Source organism: Zonotrichia albicollis, chromosome 8, assembly GCF_047830755.1.
Source record: "Zonotrichia albicollis isolate bZonAlb1 chromosome 8, bZonAlb1.hap1, whole genome shotgun sequence".
NCBI classification, from domain to species: domain Eukaryota; kingdom Metazoa; phylum Chordata; class Aves; order Passeriformes; family Passerellidae; genus Zonotrichia; species Zonotrichia albicollis.
The window spans coordinates 14,786,425-14,806,828 of record NC_133826.1 but is presented as its reverse complement, the minus strand read 5'-3'; the positions used below and the strand labels follow the sequence as shown (position 1 = coordinate 14,806,828).

Genomic DNA, 20,404 nt, shown 5'->3' with positions numbered 1-20,404 from the left:
ACTGGATATTCAACAAGGTAGAGAATATTTAAATACCATGTTGGTGCCTGTAGCTGACCTATTTTGCATTACTGCATATGATGAATTTTAACAGCACTCCCATAAGACTATGTGAACACATTCTATTTTGTAACATTAATTTGTGAGTAAACTGATATTTGGATAATCTTATTATAAATATGCACCATATTGCTCTGGGTACATCTGTTCCTAGATTGTTAATGATGCCTTTCTATTCACCATAAATAACAGAACAATAATCACAATCAGAAAACAAATCTTAATTTGTATTTAAACTGCACAGTTTTATACATTTTTGGGAGTACAGATGACTTTTTTCTGTAGTCATTAGTTCTGAAACCTTGTTTAAACAGGTATGATACGTATTTCCAACACACAACTGTGTGTCTAGCATGCTCTGTCTCATAGCACTGTGTCTCACAAAGAGATTCTCCAGCCTTGCTGCCCAGAAAGGTATTGAGGAGCTGTCAGAAGTGATACCTGACCAGCTCCCAGGGAGCAGCCGGGGCCACCTGAGCTGGGCTGGGGACAGTGCCTCTGGGGCAAGCCTCATTGTCCCAGGGAGCATGTCACCTGTGTATGAGATCCCAGTTAGCATCACCTCATAGCCTGTAATTTCAGTGAGATCGAAAAATTGTCACTACTTACAAATACATAAAGTGATTGTGGATGTCAAAAATGTCTGTATTGACTATAACTTTCCAATCCATTGGCTGCAGGAAACCCTGGCAAGTTTTAAAATTACTGGATAGTAGCACTTTTTCTTCTGGCTAAAAGTGATGCCAACTAAAAGAAAACCAAACTGTGCCAATGGCTATATCCCAAATATGTAATAAGTCCAAATAGGCTTTAACAATGGTGGAAGGATTACATGTTCTACCAGATACAGTATGATACTACTCGTAGAGGTTTTTCAAGAATTTGAAATGTCCTACATGATAGCAACTCAATTACCTGTCCATTTCTTTAAGCAAAGTAATATTTGCACATTATTCAGTGAATGACATTTATTCAAATAACTGCACCTATGTGCATTAAGTAAAAGCAGCCTTTACAGAATATTTGGGAAATATTTCTGTGGCAAATACAGATGAAAATCTAGTGAGCTGCCATTTTAGAAACACACTTTGGTATTTCCTTCTTGCTGTTCGTTAACCATATTCCCAAATGCTGAACATCTGCAGATATCAGTGATAGCGTGGCCAAGGCAGCTGCCTGGGTTTTGTCTGAGCTCTGAAGGGGGAATACAGAGCTGTGTGCTAGCGGGGTCCCCTCCATGGCCAGAGGGACACTTGCAAAAGCCTTGCCAGCAAAAGCAGAGCTGGAAGGAAAATTCATATTCCTTCTTTTTTTCTTGTCTGCTCTGGCGAGGACAAACTTTGGAGGTACCTGGGTGGCTCGGGAGCAGGAGCAGTGCGGCTGAGGACTGGTGCTGTGGATGTTGCCTATGGCGCGAGGTGCGGCACAAAGACACGGATGTGCTCTGGCAAGGGCTGGCCCTCCTCCGGGATAACCTCCAGCCCGGGGAAAACTGGAGAAAACGAAACCCAGGGAAGCGCTTATTTAGGGAAAAGTGTACGAAATCCTGATTGTTTCAGTCCCTGAGGCAGAGGTGGAAAGCACACAGAGGTGGAAACTTTAACAGCATGAAGGAGTGGGAGCAGGTGAACACGCTCTGCCCGTGAGTGCCCTGTAGAAAGCCATGACATGAGAGCGCCTGGGCTTATTTCCTTAGGATTTGTATTTGGAACTGCCCTTGTCATGGGATATTCTTCCTTCGGTCACCCACATGAACCGCCTGGTCTTCAGCTGTGCCACCAGGGAAGGGGAAGGCAGCGGCAAAGGGTTCGCAGGTGGCCAAGCCAAGGCACCCTCGAGCCCGAGAGTCATCAGCCTTCCCCCTGCCCGCCCCAGCTGGAACGAATGTAAGAATGCGCCTGGATGCGGGGTTAGAGCGCTGTGAGCACAGCCGTGCCCCTGCACAGACCTAGCGGAACGGGGCCGTGCCGCCCCGCCACCCCTCAGGCCACACGCGGGGCCGGCAGGGCCCGCCCGTACAGGTAAGCGGCGCCGCGCGGAGGGCGGCCAATGGCGCCGCCCGGCCGTCGCCGCCAACCAATGGGGGCGCGGCGGCGGCGGCCCCATGGAAATGTGCCTGGTGGGGAGCCAATGGGGCGCGGCCGGGCCGCGGGCGGCGCTTTATGCGCTGCCAGCGCCGGCGGCGGCCGCGCGTCCCTCGTCCCTCTCTGCCGTTCCCGCTGTACGTCCCCCGCGTCCGTCTCCGTCGCGCAGCATGGCCGGGCTGGGCGGCGGCCTCGCCGCCTTCGGGCGCTGCACGCACGCCGTGGTGCGGGCGCTGCCCGAGTCGCTGTGCCGGCAGGCGCTGCGCAGCGTGGCGGGCCCCGAGGTAGACTTCGCCCGTGCGGAGAGGGAGTATCAGCTGTACGTGGGTGTGCTGCGGGGCAAGCTGGGGCTGCAGGTGCTGGAGCTGCCGGCCGACGAGAGCCTCCCCGACTGCGTCTTCGTGGAGGATGTGGCCGTGGTCTGCGAGGAGACGGCGCTGCTGACCCGCCCGGGCGCGCCCAGCCGCCGGAAGGAGGTGAGGTGCGGGGCGGTGAGGTGAGGCGGGCTGCGGTGTGATGAGGTGCGGTGCGGGCCGGGGTGCCGGTGCAGGTGAGCTCGGGGCAGCCGCGCCGTCGGGCGTGTCCCCGGGCCCGCCCCAGCCCCGGCGGGAGCGGCAGAGCGGGGACCGCAGCCGCAGCCCTGCCCGGCGGGAGCGGCCCCGCGCCGCGGCTCAGCGCGGTACCCGCGGCCGGCAGCCGGGCTCGCTGTGCGGCGGAGCCCCGCTGTGCTGGGCTCACTGGGGAGCGATGCTCCGCTCCCAGAGACAAGTGGATGGGCAGTGTAAACTATGACTCATCCATTCTGGGGCGTGCGGGCTTTCGCTCCGTGTCAGCGTGCCCAATCCGTCCGGCGGGAAGGGTCGCTGGCGGCTTGTGCGGGTTTGTGTCCGCGGTGCAGCCTTACTCAGTCCACAAACCCCATATTCGGTACACGTTGAACCCGAGCTCAGCCCCAGGCAGTGCATCACTGGTGCCTGTGATAATTGTATGTACTGGCCTGTGCACAAGAGCTGGTGTGTGTTTTGCTGTACTTGGTGCCAGCCTTAATGCCCTTGAACCTGATGTTGCCTTCCTTGTGCAACCATTGCAGGTTCCCTGCGTGTATGGGGGACTCAGACCATTGAAGAGAGGTGTGGTGGATGCACACCCACAGGAGCCTTACTTTAGGTCTTCTTAGTACTTTCTTAATGTCTTCAGCCCATTCATAAATTAGTTTCATCAGGCTGTGCATGCATTGAAGTGCCACCCAGTTATCTTCCAAATGAGCAGTGACCACCTGCGTTCCTGTAAGCGTCTTTTAATGTAACCCTTCTCATGTCTCTTTCAGTTCCCATCATTGGTACCATAGTGCATTGTGAGATCCACAGGCCTGCGCTGTTCTGCCTGTGGGACAGGCCACTAGCTCTAGTACAGCAATAGCTCACTCCTCTTCGTCTTGGAGTATTTTACATAGTGCCTTTCTCTTATCAATTGCAAGGTTTTCTTAAATTCTCTCCAGCAGTGTAGTATCTGACATACTGTGTACAACTTGTACATGTGCACTTCGTGTGCATAGCCATGTGTGTTTACTCTTTGTAACACCCTGAATGCTCTTTAAGGTGACAGCACAAGAGTGAAGTGTTTACCACATGCTACTCTCAGAAGCAGCTGTTTCTTAGCCAGAGTCCAAGTGAGTTTTCACTGGTCCTTCCCATGACACACTGATATGTAGCTCTGTGATTCCTGCTGCCATCTGTACCATTTCCCCTTCAGGAGAAGGGATTTACTTGAGTGACTGGTCCAGGCAGAGTCACAAATGACAGAGACAGAGCTTTCAGGTGTAATTTGAATATTATTAGTGTTCTTGAATGATGGAGCAATCCCTCCCTTGAGTTTTCTATGAAGTAAAACAAAAAAAAAATTGAACAAGTATCCTTTTAAAGTTATAACAATGCATGGCACTGCAGTGTAGTGCTTGTCTGAACATATAACTCTTATTTACAACAATTCTTCCTCCTGGTAACATCATTACAGCAGTGTCTTGTGGAAATGGGGAGAAGGGGCTCATTTGTGCAGGATGCTACCTGACTATTCCTGATCTCTCTCCTCTCCAAGGCGTCCTCCCCTTCCCAGGTGGTTACTGTCAGTTTTGTTTTTCTGGAGTGTGTGTGTTGAGTAGTTGGTGACCAGGATGTCGTATGAAAACAGTGAAATGGCAAAGGCTTTAGAAGGCGGGAGTGCACACATGCCTACCCAGAGCTCTGTGTGCTGTGGCAGTGTGTGCCTTGGACGTCTTTGCAAACATCTATGATAATGTCACTTTCATAGAGTCCCCAGAAAGAGCTGCATGTTGTAGCTGCATGAGAGTGTATCCAGAGCTTCTCTGCTCTTATTTCCTCCAACTTTGGTTCTGGAGATACCAACCACAGATGCTCAGGAAGTCCAGGCACTGAGATATGTGGGCACCCTGTGCTGAGGGAGCCCAGCAGCTGCTCCTGACCCTCCTGCTGATCCCAGTGAGTGTCTGTTAGCAGCCTCCCAAGATAATTTTCTGAGGTTTATGTTCAGTCTGTGAATTCCCCATTGAGATAGTCTCTGGAGTCTGGTGGCAAGTGATGTTGCTGCAGGGTCTGTCCTACCATCTGTCCTGTCAAATCTGCCTTTATCAGTGACCTAGAGGAGACTGAGGCATCTTTATTGAGCTGTGAGTGGCCCCAAACTGGGGCAAGGTGAGAAGTGATACCATTGAGGTCTAGGCTGTGCAGAGGGTCCTTACCAGGCTGAAGGAAGGGGCTGACCCATGGAGACCTCATGGCTGAACAGGGACAGGTGCCAAATGCTGCCCAGGAAAGGAAGGATCCTGCATCTGTTGGCTGTTACGAAAGTGAACCAAGGCTGTTGCAGTGCACTGTCACTTGTACTGGGTGACAGGGAGGGAGGGTGGAGGCAGGCTACGTAAGCACTGGTTTCTCAAACTGCAATCTCTTATTCTTTTTATGTAACTTAAGTGCAAACCCATGAATATTTTAGCAGTACAGTTGGCGTATGCTTGGCTTAACCCAGTAAAGCCCAACTCCTGATCATGCACTCCTGAGCTGGCCCTCCCTATAAAGCAGGACTCAGCTGGACTTGCCTTACTGGTCTCTTAGCTGTTGGATGTATTTTTGTCCAGGGCAGGCAGGGGCAGAGGCAGAAGGAAAGGATGAGGGTCATAGAGCACCATTTCTGCCAGTAATTAATAGAGGGAGGGTTTGTGTCCAGGAAGGCTGCCAGAGAGGCATTGGTAGGTTGAGCTCTGAAGGCTGGTCAGACCAATGAAAATTGATGAGCACAGGGGATTGCTGAGGTGCATCCCAAACACAACAGCCTGGTTGCATTCCCAGCTGGAGCAGTGCTGTTTCAGGTGTGTTGTGCCTTCTGATAAACTGTCTGCCAGATGCATGTACTGAGCAGCACTGTCTTAATCTCCTCTGTTTCATGCTATGAAAACCTATCATGCAGCATTCAGGAAGGATCCAGCTTTTTCTTTCACTGACTAGACTCCTTATTCAGAAGACTTGTCACCAATTACAGTAACACTATGCAGTAGACATATTTCTGCACTAGTTTGTAATAGCATTGATTAAGCTTTCAGGCTTTATAGATATTATTGCTTATCCCCCCAGCAACACTGGATTCTTTACTGATTGTCTGTCTGGAACAAAACAAAATAAAATCTAGGGTTATGTCTGTTCTTGCTCCAAGTTATTGTAAGGAGAAAAAAAAAGAATTGAATTAAATTTGATCATGTTCAGGCAGTGCTGGGAAAGAGCCCAGTATTTTTTTAGTAAAGTAGAAAAATTAGTCATGCATTTAATGATTTGTTTGCAAATCAGACTTATTGCAAGGCATTATGCTTCTGTGTTATAAGCTTCTGAAGTTACTTTAAAATTCATAGTTTCTGTGGAGTTTTGATTTGACAGAAAGGTAAAGGCTTTTGAAGTAAGCCAAAGGTAGATTGCTAATATGTCTAAACTGGTGTTTTGCTTAGCTGTGTGCAGTCACCAGTGCACTTGATGCTTAAGTTGAGTAAGTCCAGTGGAAATGTTGTGATCATTGATCAGATTGCCAGTTTCAGCACCTTTTGTTCCAGCAGTATGTTCTCAATTGTTTATTCCTCCTGTATAAACTCTCAACGTCACCTTCTGCATACAGCAGGGTTAGTTGCTGTGAAGAGCCCTCATCAGCACATTGCTCTTGCTGCCTAAGTTGTCTTAATGTGCTTGGGATAGCACAAAACAGCATTTCTACCATTTCTGTGCTTAGGCAGATTGATGGAAACCCAAAAGCTCAGCAAAATGCACCCACAGTGACCTGGACTCTTCTCAGCTGCCAAATAGAGAATGGAGAATTAGTTGGTGCTGGGAAAACTACAGGAGCTGCTGCAGAAGAGCTCAGTGTATTTCCTTCCTTGGTTAAGAGGAAACTTCTACCCAAGACTTTTGCTTTTCCCTACACCCCCAAGACACACTGGGAGCACTTGTGACTGCATTCATGTAGTGTAGAAAAGCTGATCCTTCAGCAGTGAGGGACAGAATGAACAGTGAAGAGCTGTGGTTGTCAAATCCCATCCTCTCAACAAGAATTGGAGAAACCACCTGACTGTTTTTTCAACATCTCTTGGTATCTCCTCCCAAATCTACTTGCTGTGTGGCAGGATTTTGTCGACAGCCCATGCTGTGCTGGGCCAGGTGACCTGCTCCTCAGTGCTGAGCACCCTCAGGTGCCACCCCCTCACCCCCTGTGGAGCCTCCGCATGGCTGTGTAGCTGTGTTTGAACCATAGCTGCCTGCACTGGCCCCTGGTCCCAGCTGCAGCTTACTGATTGCAGGGATAGTTCTCACACCAGGAGGTAGAGGTTTCTAAAAAAAACCAGAAGGTTACTAAGTTATTTATGTATTGTATACACTGAGGTAATACAGCATAGCTGCTGCTAAATGCAAGACACTTTTCCCACTATCTCTGTAGGTATGGATGGTCCTGCAGGTTAATGATGTCTGTTTCAAAGTAATAGAAAAGCTAGGCTCAGGAGAGAGATTTAAGGCTCTGCTGGGCTCCTGAACTTAATTAGGTTATGGGGATTTTGTTTTACAGCATACACACGTGAGCCTTTAGAATCCTTTAGGTTTGAGAGGACCTTTAAGGTTGTGGAGTCCAACTGTTAAGTCAGCACTGCTGAGTCCCCCACTAAACCATGACCCTGAGTGTCCCATCCATGCATCCTCCAAATACCTCCTGGGATGGTTATTCCACTAATTCCCTGGGCAGCCCAAAGTTTGACAACCTTTTCAGAAAAGAAATTTTCGTAACATCCAATCTAAACCTCCCTTGGTGCAAGCTGAGGGCCTTCCCCCTTGTCCTGTTGCTTCTGACCTGGGAGGTAAGACTAATTCCCCCCTCACTACAGCCCCTTTCAGGTATTTGTAAAGTGATGAGGTCCCCTCTGAGCCTCCTTTCCTTCAGGCTGAGCCCCCCCAGCTCCCTCAGCTGCTCCTCACAGAACCTGTGCTCCAGACCCTTCCCCAGCTCCACTGCCCTCCTCTGGGCTCACTCCAGCCCCTCAATGTCTTTCTTGAACTGAGGGCCCCAGAACTGGACACAGCCCTCGGGATGTGGCCCCACCATTGCTGGCACAGGGGGACAATCCCTGCCCTGCTCCTGCTGGCCCCACCATTGCTGACACAGGCCTGGAGGCCATTGGCCTCTTGGCCACCTGGGCACAGCTGGCTCATGTTCATGTTCAGCTGCTGCCAACCAGGTCCTTCTCCACTGGGCAGCTTTCCAGACATGCTGTCCCAATGTTGTGCTGCATGGAGTTGTTGTGATCCAAATGCAGGATCCAGTACTTTGTAATGGTGAACCTCATAGAAGTGGCCTTGGCTCATTTGGTCCAGACTTCTCTAGAGAGCCTGCCTAGCCACAGGCAGTTCAGTAATACTTCCCAAGGATTCTATCCACCAGTCCCTTAAACAGGCCATTTTCCCCAATAATCAAAAAATATTTCATTATTTCTGTTCCTAGGGTGGCCTTCAGCCACCAGATCACTCGCCAGTCCTTTCTGTTCACAATCATCATATCCAGAGGGACCTAACACATCAGTAACCCTTTGCTGCCACATGGATCTGCATCCCCTGCTTCCACTGAGACAGCAAATGGCTGTCTCAGCAGCCTACTATGCACGTCATCCCTCAAATATTGGTGTGCTGCTCCCAGGTTTATCTCTAGTTAGCCTGGGTTTCATCTCTTTTTCTCTTCAAATCTAGTTTAAAACTCTAGGGCTCAATGAGCCCTGCCAACTCCTCTGCAAGGAGAGAGACAAGTGTCTCCAGCAGTCCTGCTGTTGTGTAAACCTACCCATTATCAAAACCCAAAAATTCTGCTGGTGGCACCAGGCTCAGAGCCAGGTATTGATCTGCTGGCTCTCTTGTTTCTGCACTCATCACTCCCTGCAGTTCCAAAGCTTGTGCTCCTGATCCTTTAACCAGTGGTCCCAAGGCTCTGAGCTCTGTTGGTTGCCCTGAGACTTCTTGTTGGGACTTCATTGCTGCACACCTGAAAAATCAGCAAGGGATAATAGTCTGAGGGCTGTAGCAGGGGAGGAAGCTTTCTCTTCCATCTTTAACCAGGGCCCCAGGGGGGCAGCAGGCTTCCCTAACAAGTGAGTCTGGTCTGCATGGGGGGCCCTATGTTCCCTTCAGAAGGGAGTCTCCTCTCTCATGTCTCAGCAACACCTCCAAGCTGGATGAACCAAGCAGAGGAGCTCCTGTGCTGGGCACCCCTCCCACAGGGATGCTGAGTGCTGAGGCCCGCCTGGGGGAAGAGCAGGGCACTGCCTGCAGCCCAGCTCAGGATGACAATGTGCTCCCACTGAGCTCTGTCTGGGCAGCTCTGGCAGTCATGTGGGTGCAGAGCTTAGTCAGGCTGTGGCTTTCTGATCCCTGGTTGAGCTGGCACTGTCAGGAATCTGTCTCCTTTCCATGGAGGATTAGCACTGGCTGGTCACTAGAGAAGCAAGAGATTAAATGTTTGATTACCATTTTAAATAATTCATGGTTCTTTAAACTGTCACACAAATTGTGGCAGTCCTTTGTTTTCACTAACCCTTTTGCACATCTTTATTGTGCTTTACCCTTGATAACCCAGACCACCTTGGTGTTCCACCTGGAAAACTTGTGATAGGAAGCACAGAGGGTACCACAGTGTAATTGCTTGGTACCTAAAACAGCAGGTTAGTAAACTTGGGCAGACACTTTACATGAAGGCTGACAAAAATTGGAGATGTCACTAGATACCTTTCCACCTTCTTATAATATTGGGGTTTTTAATGCCTTTCCTATTCTATACTGAGCCATATATACATATTCCTGTAGCCATTTTCATCATATTCTCTGTCTAACCTTACTATTAGAGTGAAAGCATGCAAGATACTGTCAGCATTTTTCTGTCATTCTGAAAACAAGTTAAGAAGGACCAGCCAGACTTTGGATAAGATCCATACCTGAGTTTTAATGTGGGATTTGGTTGTTCTTTGGACCTATAATTGGCAAATCCAAATGTAGTGATCTTCTACAAACTTAGTGTCCCTTGGAGACTTTCTCCAGGATGGTGTGTGATGCCCATCATGGGCTACAGAAGGCAGTGAAGTAACTGATACCAGAATCTGCTTCAGTGTTTTCCTTTATAATATCAATAGCTTAATTTTCAGTGTATTCTGTATTAGTATATACATTAAATGAAAAGGATGCAGTTGAGGAGAAAAGTTTCTTAAACAATACTGAGAAGTTTAAAAAATCCCCACTCATTTAGGCAACATCAGGTAGACCTTTATCAGGAGCCAGTGTAATTATCAGTATACATGAGAATGGGTGTTTTAGCCTCCTAAAGCAGACTATTTAAAAAATCATCTGCTTCACAATTTAAGTGATGCCTTGTGGTTTGGGCATGTGGTTCTTTGGTCTTAAAGATCATGGCTGATGTAGCTCTGACCCTGCATTAATGAGGCTAACACTTTGGGTGAACTGGCTATGCCAAGAACTGCATTTTTTCATTTTCAATTTTCCTTCTGTAATCCCCTATTTAATGAAAATGTTAGGAAGTAGCTTCTAGTCAGATCAATATAAGTGGACTGTATTCATTATAATTGATTTCTATTTATAGAAATGTAAAACAATCTTTAAGAACAGTCCAGGAGCAGCTTGGGTTTCATGCTTTTCTAGTAGAAGCCATATTTAGACCTTGTTATTGATTTGTGATGTCAGGATTCTCAGAAATATCCCAGTTGCTGACCAGAAGATTAAAAAAAGTCAGAACCCAAATTAAATGTCTGGTTTTTAATCTCTTCTAGACACTTGATTATTATTGTGCAAGCCTGATGTCAATTTCTGTACTTTGTTAATCACGGTTCCTTTAGCTGTGATAAATAGCCCTTGGTGATCTTATGGTTCAGTGCAAATGCTAAGTGGTTAAAGGTTCCCAATAACCATGAGCATTTCCACCAAGTAAAAGGATCCTGTGCTGCTGCTCTGACTTATACATATGGCTTGGAGCTACCCTGTTCCTTCCCCCAAGAACTTGCTGCTTGGACTTCCAAATTGAACCTAAATAGTTGATGTTTTGTAGGTTTTTTGTTTGTTTTGGGGTTTTTTTGCCTTTTTTTTTTTGGGGGGGGTTGTAACTGCCTTACTTAAAAACATTGCGAAAACTGTTTTATCACAGTTACTTCTGGAGTTGTGGTCAGTTGTGTGCTTAAACTTCTTGTGTCCCATCATCCCTCCTGGTGGGGTGACTGGGGCATGCAGCTCTTCAGCAAGCCTGGCTGATCTTAGCTTGGGTATTTTTCATTAAAATAAACACATGCAGACTTTAATTTCTACCACTATTACTGGTTATTTTGAAGTGATTCTGGAGCAGGTGCTCTGCCTCTGCTGCATGCTCAGCATGGCTCTGCTGAGGATGCTGTGGAAAGTGACTTCAATAGCAGGTTTTAACTTGCAATACTCTGTTCATGCTGAATGTTTAGTGAGCTTAGCTGCTCAGTCTGGGAAAGCAGTGTCTATGCTTGTGTTTGTCAGTTTTCAGAGGCTTTCTTGTCTTTGTCAAAAGTTTCCTAGTAAATAATGCTGGATCAAAAATGTAGATCTGGTCATTAAATGCTGATCTGAAATGAGAGTTATGTATACAAAACGGGGTTCATTTATCATAAGTTCCACCAGTACACACACACATCTGTGTAGAAGTCATTGTTTATGGCAGGCATGCCAACCAGAGGTTGTAACTACAGAAAATGTGTTCCTACCAAGAAAGATATTACTGTCAGTAATTACTGATCATTCATCCCTTTGAAAAATAAACTATTCCGCTTTTTTTTGGTATTTATTATAGAAGCATATCCCTAATCAAGTTTATGGTGTAAGAGAGCTTCACTCTTGGTGTCAGATCTGGTCAGTCACAGTTGTAGGGTGACGATAAATGATGTACCCAGAGCATCAGGTGACAATATCTTTGATTGCTGCCCCTTTTAGAGCAGTATCAGGAGTTTGTCTTCCAGAAAAAAGAGTGAAATGTCTTATGGCTGAGCTGTACCTAAGTCAGGTCTTGCATTCATCCAAGGCCAGTGATCACCTAAACCACTCTGATGTGCTGTTTTTCTGTCTCAGAGTCAATATTAAAATCATGCAAGTAGATAAAAATCAGCTCATTCACGACTTGCAGAACTCATTTTCATGTCAATAGAGATTCAGTATTTGGCAGCATCTTTAAAAAGGGATTGTGATAATTTGTTTCTGGAGGGTTCATTATGTATGTTCACAGCAAAGGATCTGGCTATCCACGCCTGTCTCCGGATGCCAACTGAAGTTCTCTGGCAAGATGAAATCATCTATCTCAGTCCCAGCTGGCCACTGAAGCAAACCAAAACAAAACTGCTACATAATTGGACACTGTTGACAGTGCTGTGATTGATTTTGCATTTCTCTTTGCTTTTTCTGAGGCTTTTAATGTAAGAGCTGTCAGGAAGCTGAATCCTGTATCTCAGAGAAGGTAGTGTTGCAGGATAAGAATCCTGCTTGTGCAAATGTCTACATTTCAGTGTGGTTGATGTCCTTTGAGCTGCAGGCCAGCAGCCATGGAGATGGTCATCTCCATGCAAACCCAGGCTAGAAAGACAAGTGGTTTAGAGATAGAGCTAGTTTTTGACCTGCTCTCCAGAAATAGCAAGCTATGTTTTAAAAAATAATTTAAATGTTAGTGGTAAACTGCAGACCATGCCTCTGTGTAGAAGTAGAGACATTTAGCAGCCCTATAGGAGTTAATTTTGCAAATATTAAAAGCACTTTGAAGCATTTCACCTACTGAAGTACTGAGTGTGTCTGTCATCACTGTGCTTAAAATAGTAAAAGTGATGAATCTCACATTCTTTTGACGTTTTACAGAGGAGAGGTGTCATGGCTATTGCTGGTCACTAGGTATTCACTGAGGTTTAATTCACTTGTTCTTTGAACCTGCTGAAAGGCTCTAATGGAAATACTTGTGCCTGTAGTAGCAAGAGCTGGGGTGAGCTCTTGAGAGGCAAAAATGAACTGATAGAAACAATAGATAGCGATGGAGGATGATATGAATGGAATGCATGTATTTTCCAGTAGAAAAGTCTCATTGAGGGCTTCTGCAAAGTTTGCCAGGTTTTTTTGCAAGGTGATTTTTGGGTGACTCCTGTAGCCAGTACTCCTGTATTCAGAAACTTCAAACTATGGTGCTTCCTTGGAGTGGAGGGTGTTGGACAAGAAGGTGGCACAAGGTTGTCATAACCCTTTTCCACATTCCTTCTGACTGCAGGAGCTTGAGATGTGTGCAGAGAAAGGTGGTTTTGGTGTAGGTTTCCCAAAGAAATCAAGCAGACACTACTCTGGTGTTGCCCTTACTGATATTTGTCCTTAGTTCTCGATCCCTTTGATCGGAAGGGTTGCCCCACCAGCACCAGTGCAAGGAAAAGTCAAGGCAGAAGTCAGTGTAGGAGAGGCTTGCTGTCAAAGGAAGGGGTGGGGAGTGACCTCACTGTCTGTGTGGGGGAGAGCCCTTGCCAGCACTTCATCTGTCATACAGGATGCCATGTCTTCACTGATGCTGCCATTCCAGCTGGGGAAATCTAATCCATACAAAATGGAGCTTCTGCATTGCCATACAGAAATCTCTTGCCTTTATGACCCTTAAAGCAAATGTTTCTGTTCTGGATTGTGATCTTATTGTCACATAAGATAATGTAAAATTAATAAACCATAATAAGCATATAATAATAAATAATAAGCCAACATAAAATAAACACATAATAAAGCAACCAGCCTGCCTTGACCAGAGAGCTCTGGCTTAGGACAGTCCCTTCTAGATCAGCACTGTATACCTCCAGTATTGCTGAAAGGCCATTTTCTTGACTTGGGTCAAATGATTATTCATCTGGACCTGAAATGCTGTGTGAGGTTCTGGTTGCCCATTTTGGAAATGTAGAATAAGCAGAAAAGGTGTGTGGATGGATGAGAAGACCTTGCTGCAGTGTAGAACTGTTCCTGGATGAAGCAACACTAATTAGATAAATGCCTTCACCTCAAAGTTATTTTGGGGAGGGGAGAAATGGGAGAGTTCTACAATATCTCAGATGGTACAGAGTAAATGAACTGGGACTGACGGTATGGAAATGACATCCAGAGCAATACCTGGGCAGCAGATTCCAGCAGAAGGAAGTTCTTTGTCATGCAGTGCACAACTGAACTGTCAGAGTCATTGCCAGGATGTTGCAAGGTTGGGGGGTGGGGGGGACAAAAGTACAGCTGGCTGTCACTATGGAAGAGATATCCATCAATAGCTGTTTTAACTCTTTGATCCAGATGCAATGGCTGGCTTTGGAGATATGTGCATTGCCTCTTAAAATAAGCTGGGGACAATATACTGGGGCCAGCAGCACTCTGTGCTTGTTCCCTTCAGCTGTCAGTCCTGGCTGCTGCTGGAGTCAGGCTGCTGGGATGTGCAGTTCTGTGAGCCCTAAGCTGTTCATGTATTATGAATAAACTGTAATACTGATAGCTGCTCAGCACACTCCTAGTGAGTGCCTTGCTGTGATCCTGAAGGTCAGAGCTGTTCCAAGCCTGTTTGGGAGGCAAATGCCCTGCCTTAACCTTGCATGGATCCTGCTGGTGTTTTCCTGCCGCCTGGCAAGGGAAAACTTGTGTTCACCCTTAATCGGGGTGTCCAGTGGCATAAGATGGGCCATCACTAGCACCAGCAATGGGTGGTTTGTGGTCAGATGTTGATTTATTTTTTCTTCCCTGCCTCAGGATATCCATCCTAGAACTGATAGCAGGAAATGGAACGATTCCACCATGAAGACAGGCAGAGATATTTTATGTCAACAGCATAAAAGAATTCTGCAGCCCCCCCTTGCCCTTAGCAAGTCAGATTAAGCCAAAGAAACAGTGCACACTTTGTAAAGCAGAGATTTCTCATTGGGAAATGTTGTTTCTAGCTTTTCCACATCAGCTGTGAAAACATACTGCCATCCAAGCTTTGCAAAATGATTCTTAGAAAGGCCTAGGAGTGAATGCTTGGCAAATAGAGGTTTAATATATTGAGAGTCAGGCTTAAAGGCTTAATGTTATGGAAGAGAGTGTCCTAGAAGAGCCTTTCCAGAAAGCTGCCAGGGGAGAAGAGTCTCCTGTGGACTCCTGGGATCTATTTTGTCGTGGGACAGCTGATGGCAGCTGATGATCTGCTGATTTGTGCTGTGGAAATGATCAATGGGTTTTTCCTGAATAGCATTTTATAGATTAAATGAGCCTGAAAACAGCAGCATTGGTAATAGGAAGTAGGTATTCATTTTCTGTGTGCAAGGAGCCACTTGGAAACGGTGTCACTCTTTTCTGACCTTATGCTCTGGCTTCAAGGATAACCCAATCACAAACAATTGCAGACTAGACCTGCTGGTCTTTTTATGCCTGCAAATGGCAGTAGTGGTGCTGTTTCTGGTTGGGTTTGATGAATAGCAGAGTGCCAAGGGTGGCATCTCATTGTATCTGAGATGATGCCATGAGCAGCCTGAAAGCCATTCCTGACAGGAGAGCATCAGAGCAGCTGTGCATGGTGCAGGGCTGGCTGGAGAGATTTTGCAGGAGCAGTAGTAGAGCTGGCATGGCCAGGGTTGGATGGTGAGCATTTTTCTGTACTTCCAAAGTCTTCACAGACACCAGCCCGTTGTGCTGAAGGCCTGGTGTGGACCAGTGACATCACTGATCAAACTGGGGTCATGAGAGCCTTGGTCTCATAGGTGTTACAGGGCAGGGAAGATGGGCTCTTGTGCTGCCCCTCTGCTTTGGTGCCTGTCACTTGGCTGCAGTAACCCTCCCAATTGTTTCGCCTGACCCAGCAGCTGGAGCCCTGGCTCCCCTGCAGCCCACATTGCTGTGGTTCTGTCCTGGCCATTCAGGCTGAGTGGGGAGTAGCAAAAGTAAATGCAGGGGAAGGTGAAACAAAGAAATCCAGGCACTGAACTAAGGCAGCGGTGTTTGTGGCACTGATGGGAAAATACTCCCATGGCCATGTCCTCTGCTGGCTGCAAGCATGTCCTGTCTCTCCTGGGGCTTACTGTTTCATGGCCTGACCTTGATATTTCCTGAGCATGACTTTATTCTTCTCATTTCTCCATCCTTAGGGGAACTTTGGCACAGATGTCAGCAGCCACCAGAATCCGCCAAAAGCTTTTGTGCAGTAAAGATGTGCTCTGTCCACGCTTCATCCTAAGGACTAAAGGCACTGCTTGTAATTCTGCACCAGGCTTCTCTGAATTTAACCTAGTTTCCACTTTGCTTAGTTTCCTTATCCTCTATACAAGATTGCTGCACACAAACCAGAAGCCTAATGGGAGCTTCTAAAGGTCTGCCAGTCCTCTAACATGCAGCAGGAGTCCTAAAATTTCTTAAGAGATGGGTTTGTGTTTTTCTGGATGGAATGTAAACCAAGGGCTGCTACTAATACAGTATGTAAGGTCTTATTCAGATTTATGTAAACCCTGAAACTGTGTCTAAGAATAGTGTATTGTTTTGCATTCTTGAAAGCAGAATCACCACAAACCTGCATATGCCATGAACTGCTGTGCTGGTCACAAACTGGACTTCTCAGGAGTTGTATGAAAAGTACTGAAAACCCATTTTGATTTTATTAGTCCTACAAAATACAGATGGACAGTCATGTTAAATATGATAACACTTGGAATGAGCTGCAGCTGTGGTTCTAGTAGGAGCATAGGATATGGGAATCTTCCTAGAGAGGAGTCCATCAGAGAAGTGCAAGCATTGATTGCCTGGTCTGGAGTAAGAAGGAGTATGGGGCAGCTGGATATAGATTTAGCAAATCCTTTCAGACCAGAAAGAGTGAAAGAATAAAAACAGGCAATTGGTGTGTATTCTATGTGTGATGTTAGGTTCCAAGGGAAGGCACTTTTTCTTTTGACTGTAAGGCTTGTGCTTGTGACGCACATGTGTAAGTAGATGGGGCTTAATCCTGTAGGGTGCCAGTGCTTAGTGTAGAGCTTGTAATCAGTCTTACTAGTTTAAAGCACTTAAACTCCTTCCTCCCTTGTGTCTGCTTACTTACTATCTCTCTAAACTGGTCTCATGGTCATGTTTTTCGCTGCTGGAAAGTCTGAGGTAGTGTGATGTTTGAGATGTGGCTGTACCTTTAAAGTGTTTCTTAGCCTTAAGTATTGGCTAGGCAATTTTGGGCTGCAGTGTGGTGCCTGTGAAAGCATGTGAGTAATAGTACAATAGAACTCACATCCATAGTAATGCTAAATAGAGCATGTAGCAAAGTGAAATATATCCTGCAATTAGTTGTAAGAACAAGCTAAATCCACTTGGAGTGTAGGTCTTTAAAGAATGGATAATCTTTGCCCCTTGCTTTTTGCATTCTCTCCAGGGCTGGGAAAGCTGTCACGTCATTGTTGATACATCAAGCATCTGACATGTCTCCTGTATGTGTTGGCTGCTCTAGTAATGAGATTTTCTGTAGGTTTGCCCCTTTATACCTGGTGGAAAACAGATGCACTCATTTAACTTTTTGGAAAGGCACTCCCAGAGGAGATGAGGAGGTGATTGCTGTCAAAATCAGCTTTCCTTGTCTTGCATAATCTGTCTGGTGCAAGGCAGTAACAGACAGAGGCACAAGTGATAATTCCTGTCGATGAGATCATCAACACAATGGTTTTAAAGTGTTTTAACATGCCTGAATAACAGCTCACACCGTGGTGGTGTGTGTCCTTTGACCTGTGGCCAGAGCCCTGAGTGGCAAGTACAGGCTCAGCACTTCTGAAAGTCAGGCCCTTCACTCCTGAGTCCTGTGCAGGATTAAGGAGCCCAAACCAGCTATAAAATCTCATATTGGGAAGTTTTGGGCTCTTTTTCTAAACTCATTCTAAAAATATGAGCTTCCTATATGCTAGGGGTGTCATTTTCATGTTTCAGAAAAGTGCTCTTGCGCCCACTTCTCCTCTTTTTGCTACTGTAAGAAAGCTAAGCATGAGGCAGAGGAGTATGCAATCACATGCTGGAGGTTGGAAAGGTGTTTGGAAGTATCTTGACTGCTGCTTGTATCAGCACAGTCTGTAGGAGACTGCATTTTCAGTGAAAAACTAGAAGAGTGTCTGAGGGTCACCCCTCTTGAAAGATGCTGGGATCTTCCATGCTTTCCATTGTGGTCTTTACTTCATGCCAGTGGCATGGGCATGCTTCCAGACTCCATCTATGGCAAGGTGAGACCTGGGATGAGAAGAAGGTATTTGTTTGAATGTATCTGTATGTGACCCAAATTCTGAATTTTCAGCAAGGCTTTTTTCCCAAGCTGATCTGTCAGTGAGAATTACATTGGTCCAGCAGTGACACCATGAAAAATGTTCTCTAAAGTACAGGTGTGAGCTGTAGCAGCCTACAAGTGTCTGAAATATTTAGTGTGAGACATTAGTCACACTGAGGAATGGCCTTGTCCAGCTGTAGTGCAGGCCTGCATGGTAATTCAATAGAAGAGACCAGAAAATATGGAAACTCTGGCTGCCTTAGTTCATCATGAGTAGCACTTTGAGGAACATGCATGACAGATCTGTAGATCTTCCCTGAGGCTCCTATGCAGTTTTCCCCAGCTAGGTCATCTTTATTGAAATGCTTACTGGAAGTATCCCAGGGCTCGTGGAAAACCTAATTCAGTGTACTTGGAGGGTCAGGCATTTGTTCTTTCCATAGTGTTTGCTTCTCTGGAGCAAAGTGCTCCCCCGCCCTCCTGTGCTGCTGTCCCAAGCTGTTTTCTGGGAAGCACATTTTTTGGTCATACCTTCAGCACTGTAGTTTCCAAATTCAGTTAATCTCAGTGGAAGCAGTCTTGGAGCATGGAAGCCAACCAGACACCCACGGCAGCATGGGGAAGAGCTATTTTAAAATTCTAAAAATTAAAAAGTGTTTTTTTCACTTGCATTCCTGGGTCTTGGCCTGAACAAGGAGTGGAGGTGCCAGAATACTGCGAGAGTGTCTGTTGTTGCAGTATGTCTGGCTGAACCAGAAGCAGGAAATTCTTGTGAGAGCCTGTCTCATCAGATTGCCAGCCAGCTCTGAGCCTTGCTGCTTGTGAGTGTGAGTTGGTGAGGTGGGAATGTGGTTGAGGGAAATATTTGAAGGTAGGTTAAATGGTTCATTGGTAGTGATAGTACAGTATGTGTGTGCAGCATGGTGGTGGTTTTCAACATAAAAACAAGAAGTGAATACATGAAGCAAACTTGCATCACCCTCCTTCTTCCAGTGGAGGAGGAAATAGAGAAAACTCTTGCATGGGTTGAGTGCTTCTCTGCCAGAACTGCTCTGCCTGTGTGCTCTGCCTTTGGGTCTCCCTCTGGCTTGAAGGGGACCAAATCCAGCCCTCTGGTTCATAACTTCCTTCTTAAAACTTGTAGGGCAGGATTTTTTTCTTACCCTGGGCTAGCCTCTGCTCTAAAACTTTCCATGTTGTTGTGTGCAGAGCTGCCTTGGCAGGAGCAGGGATGCAGGCACTGCAGTGGGAGTCCCAGAGTTTAAACCCCCTGACCAGCAGAATTATTCCACCTTGGCTCCATTTCAAGACTATTTAAAAGACTGTAGCCAGTCTGTGCTGCTGATTCCAGCATTGCTGCTCCTGGTGGAGCTCTAACAGTGGGAGACTTTAAAGAAAAAAGACATAATGGAAGCTGATTAGAAAAGTGAAGAAAGTCTTGGGATAGAATAAAGCATTGCTTAAGGAAAGGCAGGAGGGTGGGTAAGGTGAGCCCTTAAAAGGCATGTATTCGATCACAGCAGGGCAGGAAATAGCTTTAGGAGAATTTTTCTTTGGTCCATTCATAACCTGGTTTGTACCTCATTAACTTTCTGTTAGTGCTTTTTTTCTTCTGAAATCCAGGGTAGTTTATTTCCACTGAAGTCAATGTGAAGAGTCATTCAGCACCGAGCACATGAATCCTTTTGTGCAAATTAAACAAGAGAAGCTCCCAGTGTTGCTTTCATGCTAAAGGATGAGAAGCACATTGAGGATGTGCTGATGATGCATGCTTTATTTACTCCGTTTCCGTGGAGCTACAATGAGCTTCCCATAGGTGCCTTTTCCAGGGTGCTTGCACCATTTTTCTGTAATTTACTGCATGATCAAATGACAACCCCTGTGAAAGCAGTTCCACTCTTTCCTGTGTTTGCATTAAGCCTGTTAGATTGTTAGAACCTCCTGGTTTATGAAGGAATTGCCATAAAAGCTGCATGGCTTAAAGTGTGCCTGATAGAAAAGTGTCCAAGATCTCAGCCATTCCCTGCTTACTTAACAAATGCTGGATTTATGAACTCTTGTTCTGCAGTGCTAAAATTGGATTCCAGGTAGCTGAAACTGTGCTTCATTATATCCTTCAAGAAAGACAGCTGGGGTTTTGTCTTGCTGATGAAGCCTAATTTGAATGACTTTCCTCATCAAGCCCATTTAATTAAAGATTCATTACACTCTGTGTAGTGTAACAGTGAAACACAGAATTGTCTGGGCAGCCAGCTGCCAAAAAGGAGGGATTAACTGTAGCTAAGATAGGGTAAGAAGTTGTGGGATTAAAATGCAGCAATGTGCAGGTTTGAGGCTGGGGCAGAATGGGAGGGACAGTGAAGTGCCACTGTGTGTGTCTGGGGCCCTGGAGAGAGGGTTCTGTGTGATCTGTGGGA

The 20,404-nt window shown here is 46.3% G+C and overlaps 1 protein-coding gene across 4 annotated transcripts in view; it reads left to right on the top strand.

Annotated features, from left to right (window-relative positions):
• DDAH1 (dimethylarginine dimethylaminohydrolase 1) overlaps positions 1 to 20,404 on the top strand; it is a 95,541-nt gene that overhangs the window by 35,559 nt on the left and 39,578 nt on the right. Inside the window, exon 1 of one of the 4 annotated variants that reach the window (XM_005482120.4) lies at positions 2,187 to 2,620. The exons of the other annotated variants lie outside the window; for them this stretch is intronic. Within the exon in view, the coding sequence (XP_005482177.1) occupies positions 2,315 to 2,620 (306 nt within the window). The 5' untranslated portion in view covers positions 2,187 to 2,314. Of the gene's footprint in view, positions 1 to 2,186; positions 2,621 to 20,404 lie in introns of those variants that run through there. 4 annotated transcript variants of the gene reach the window in all.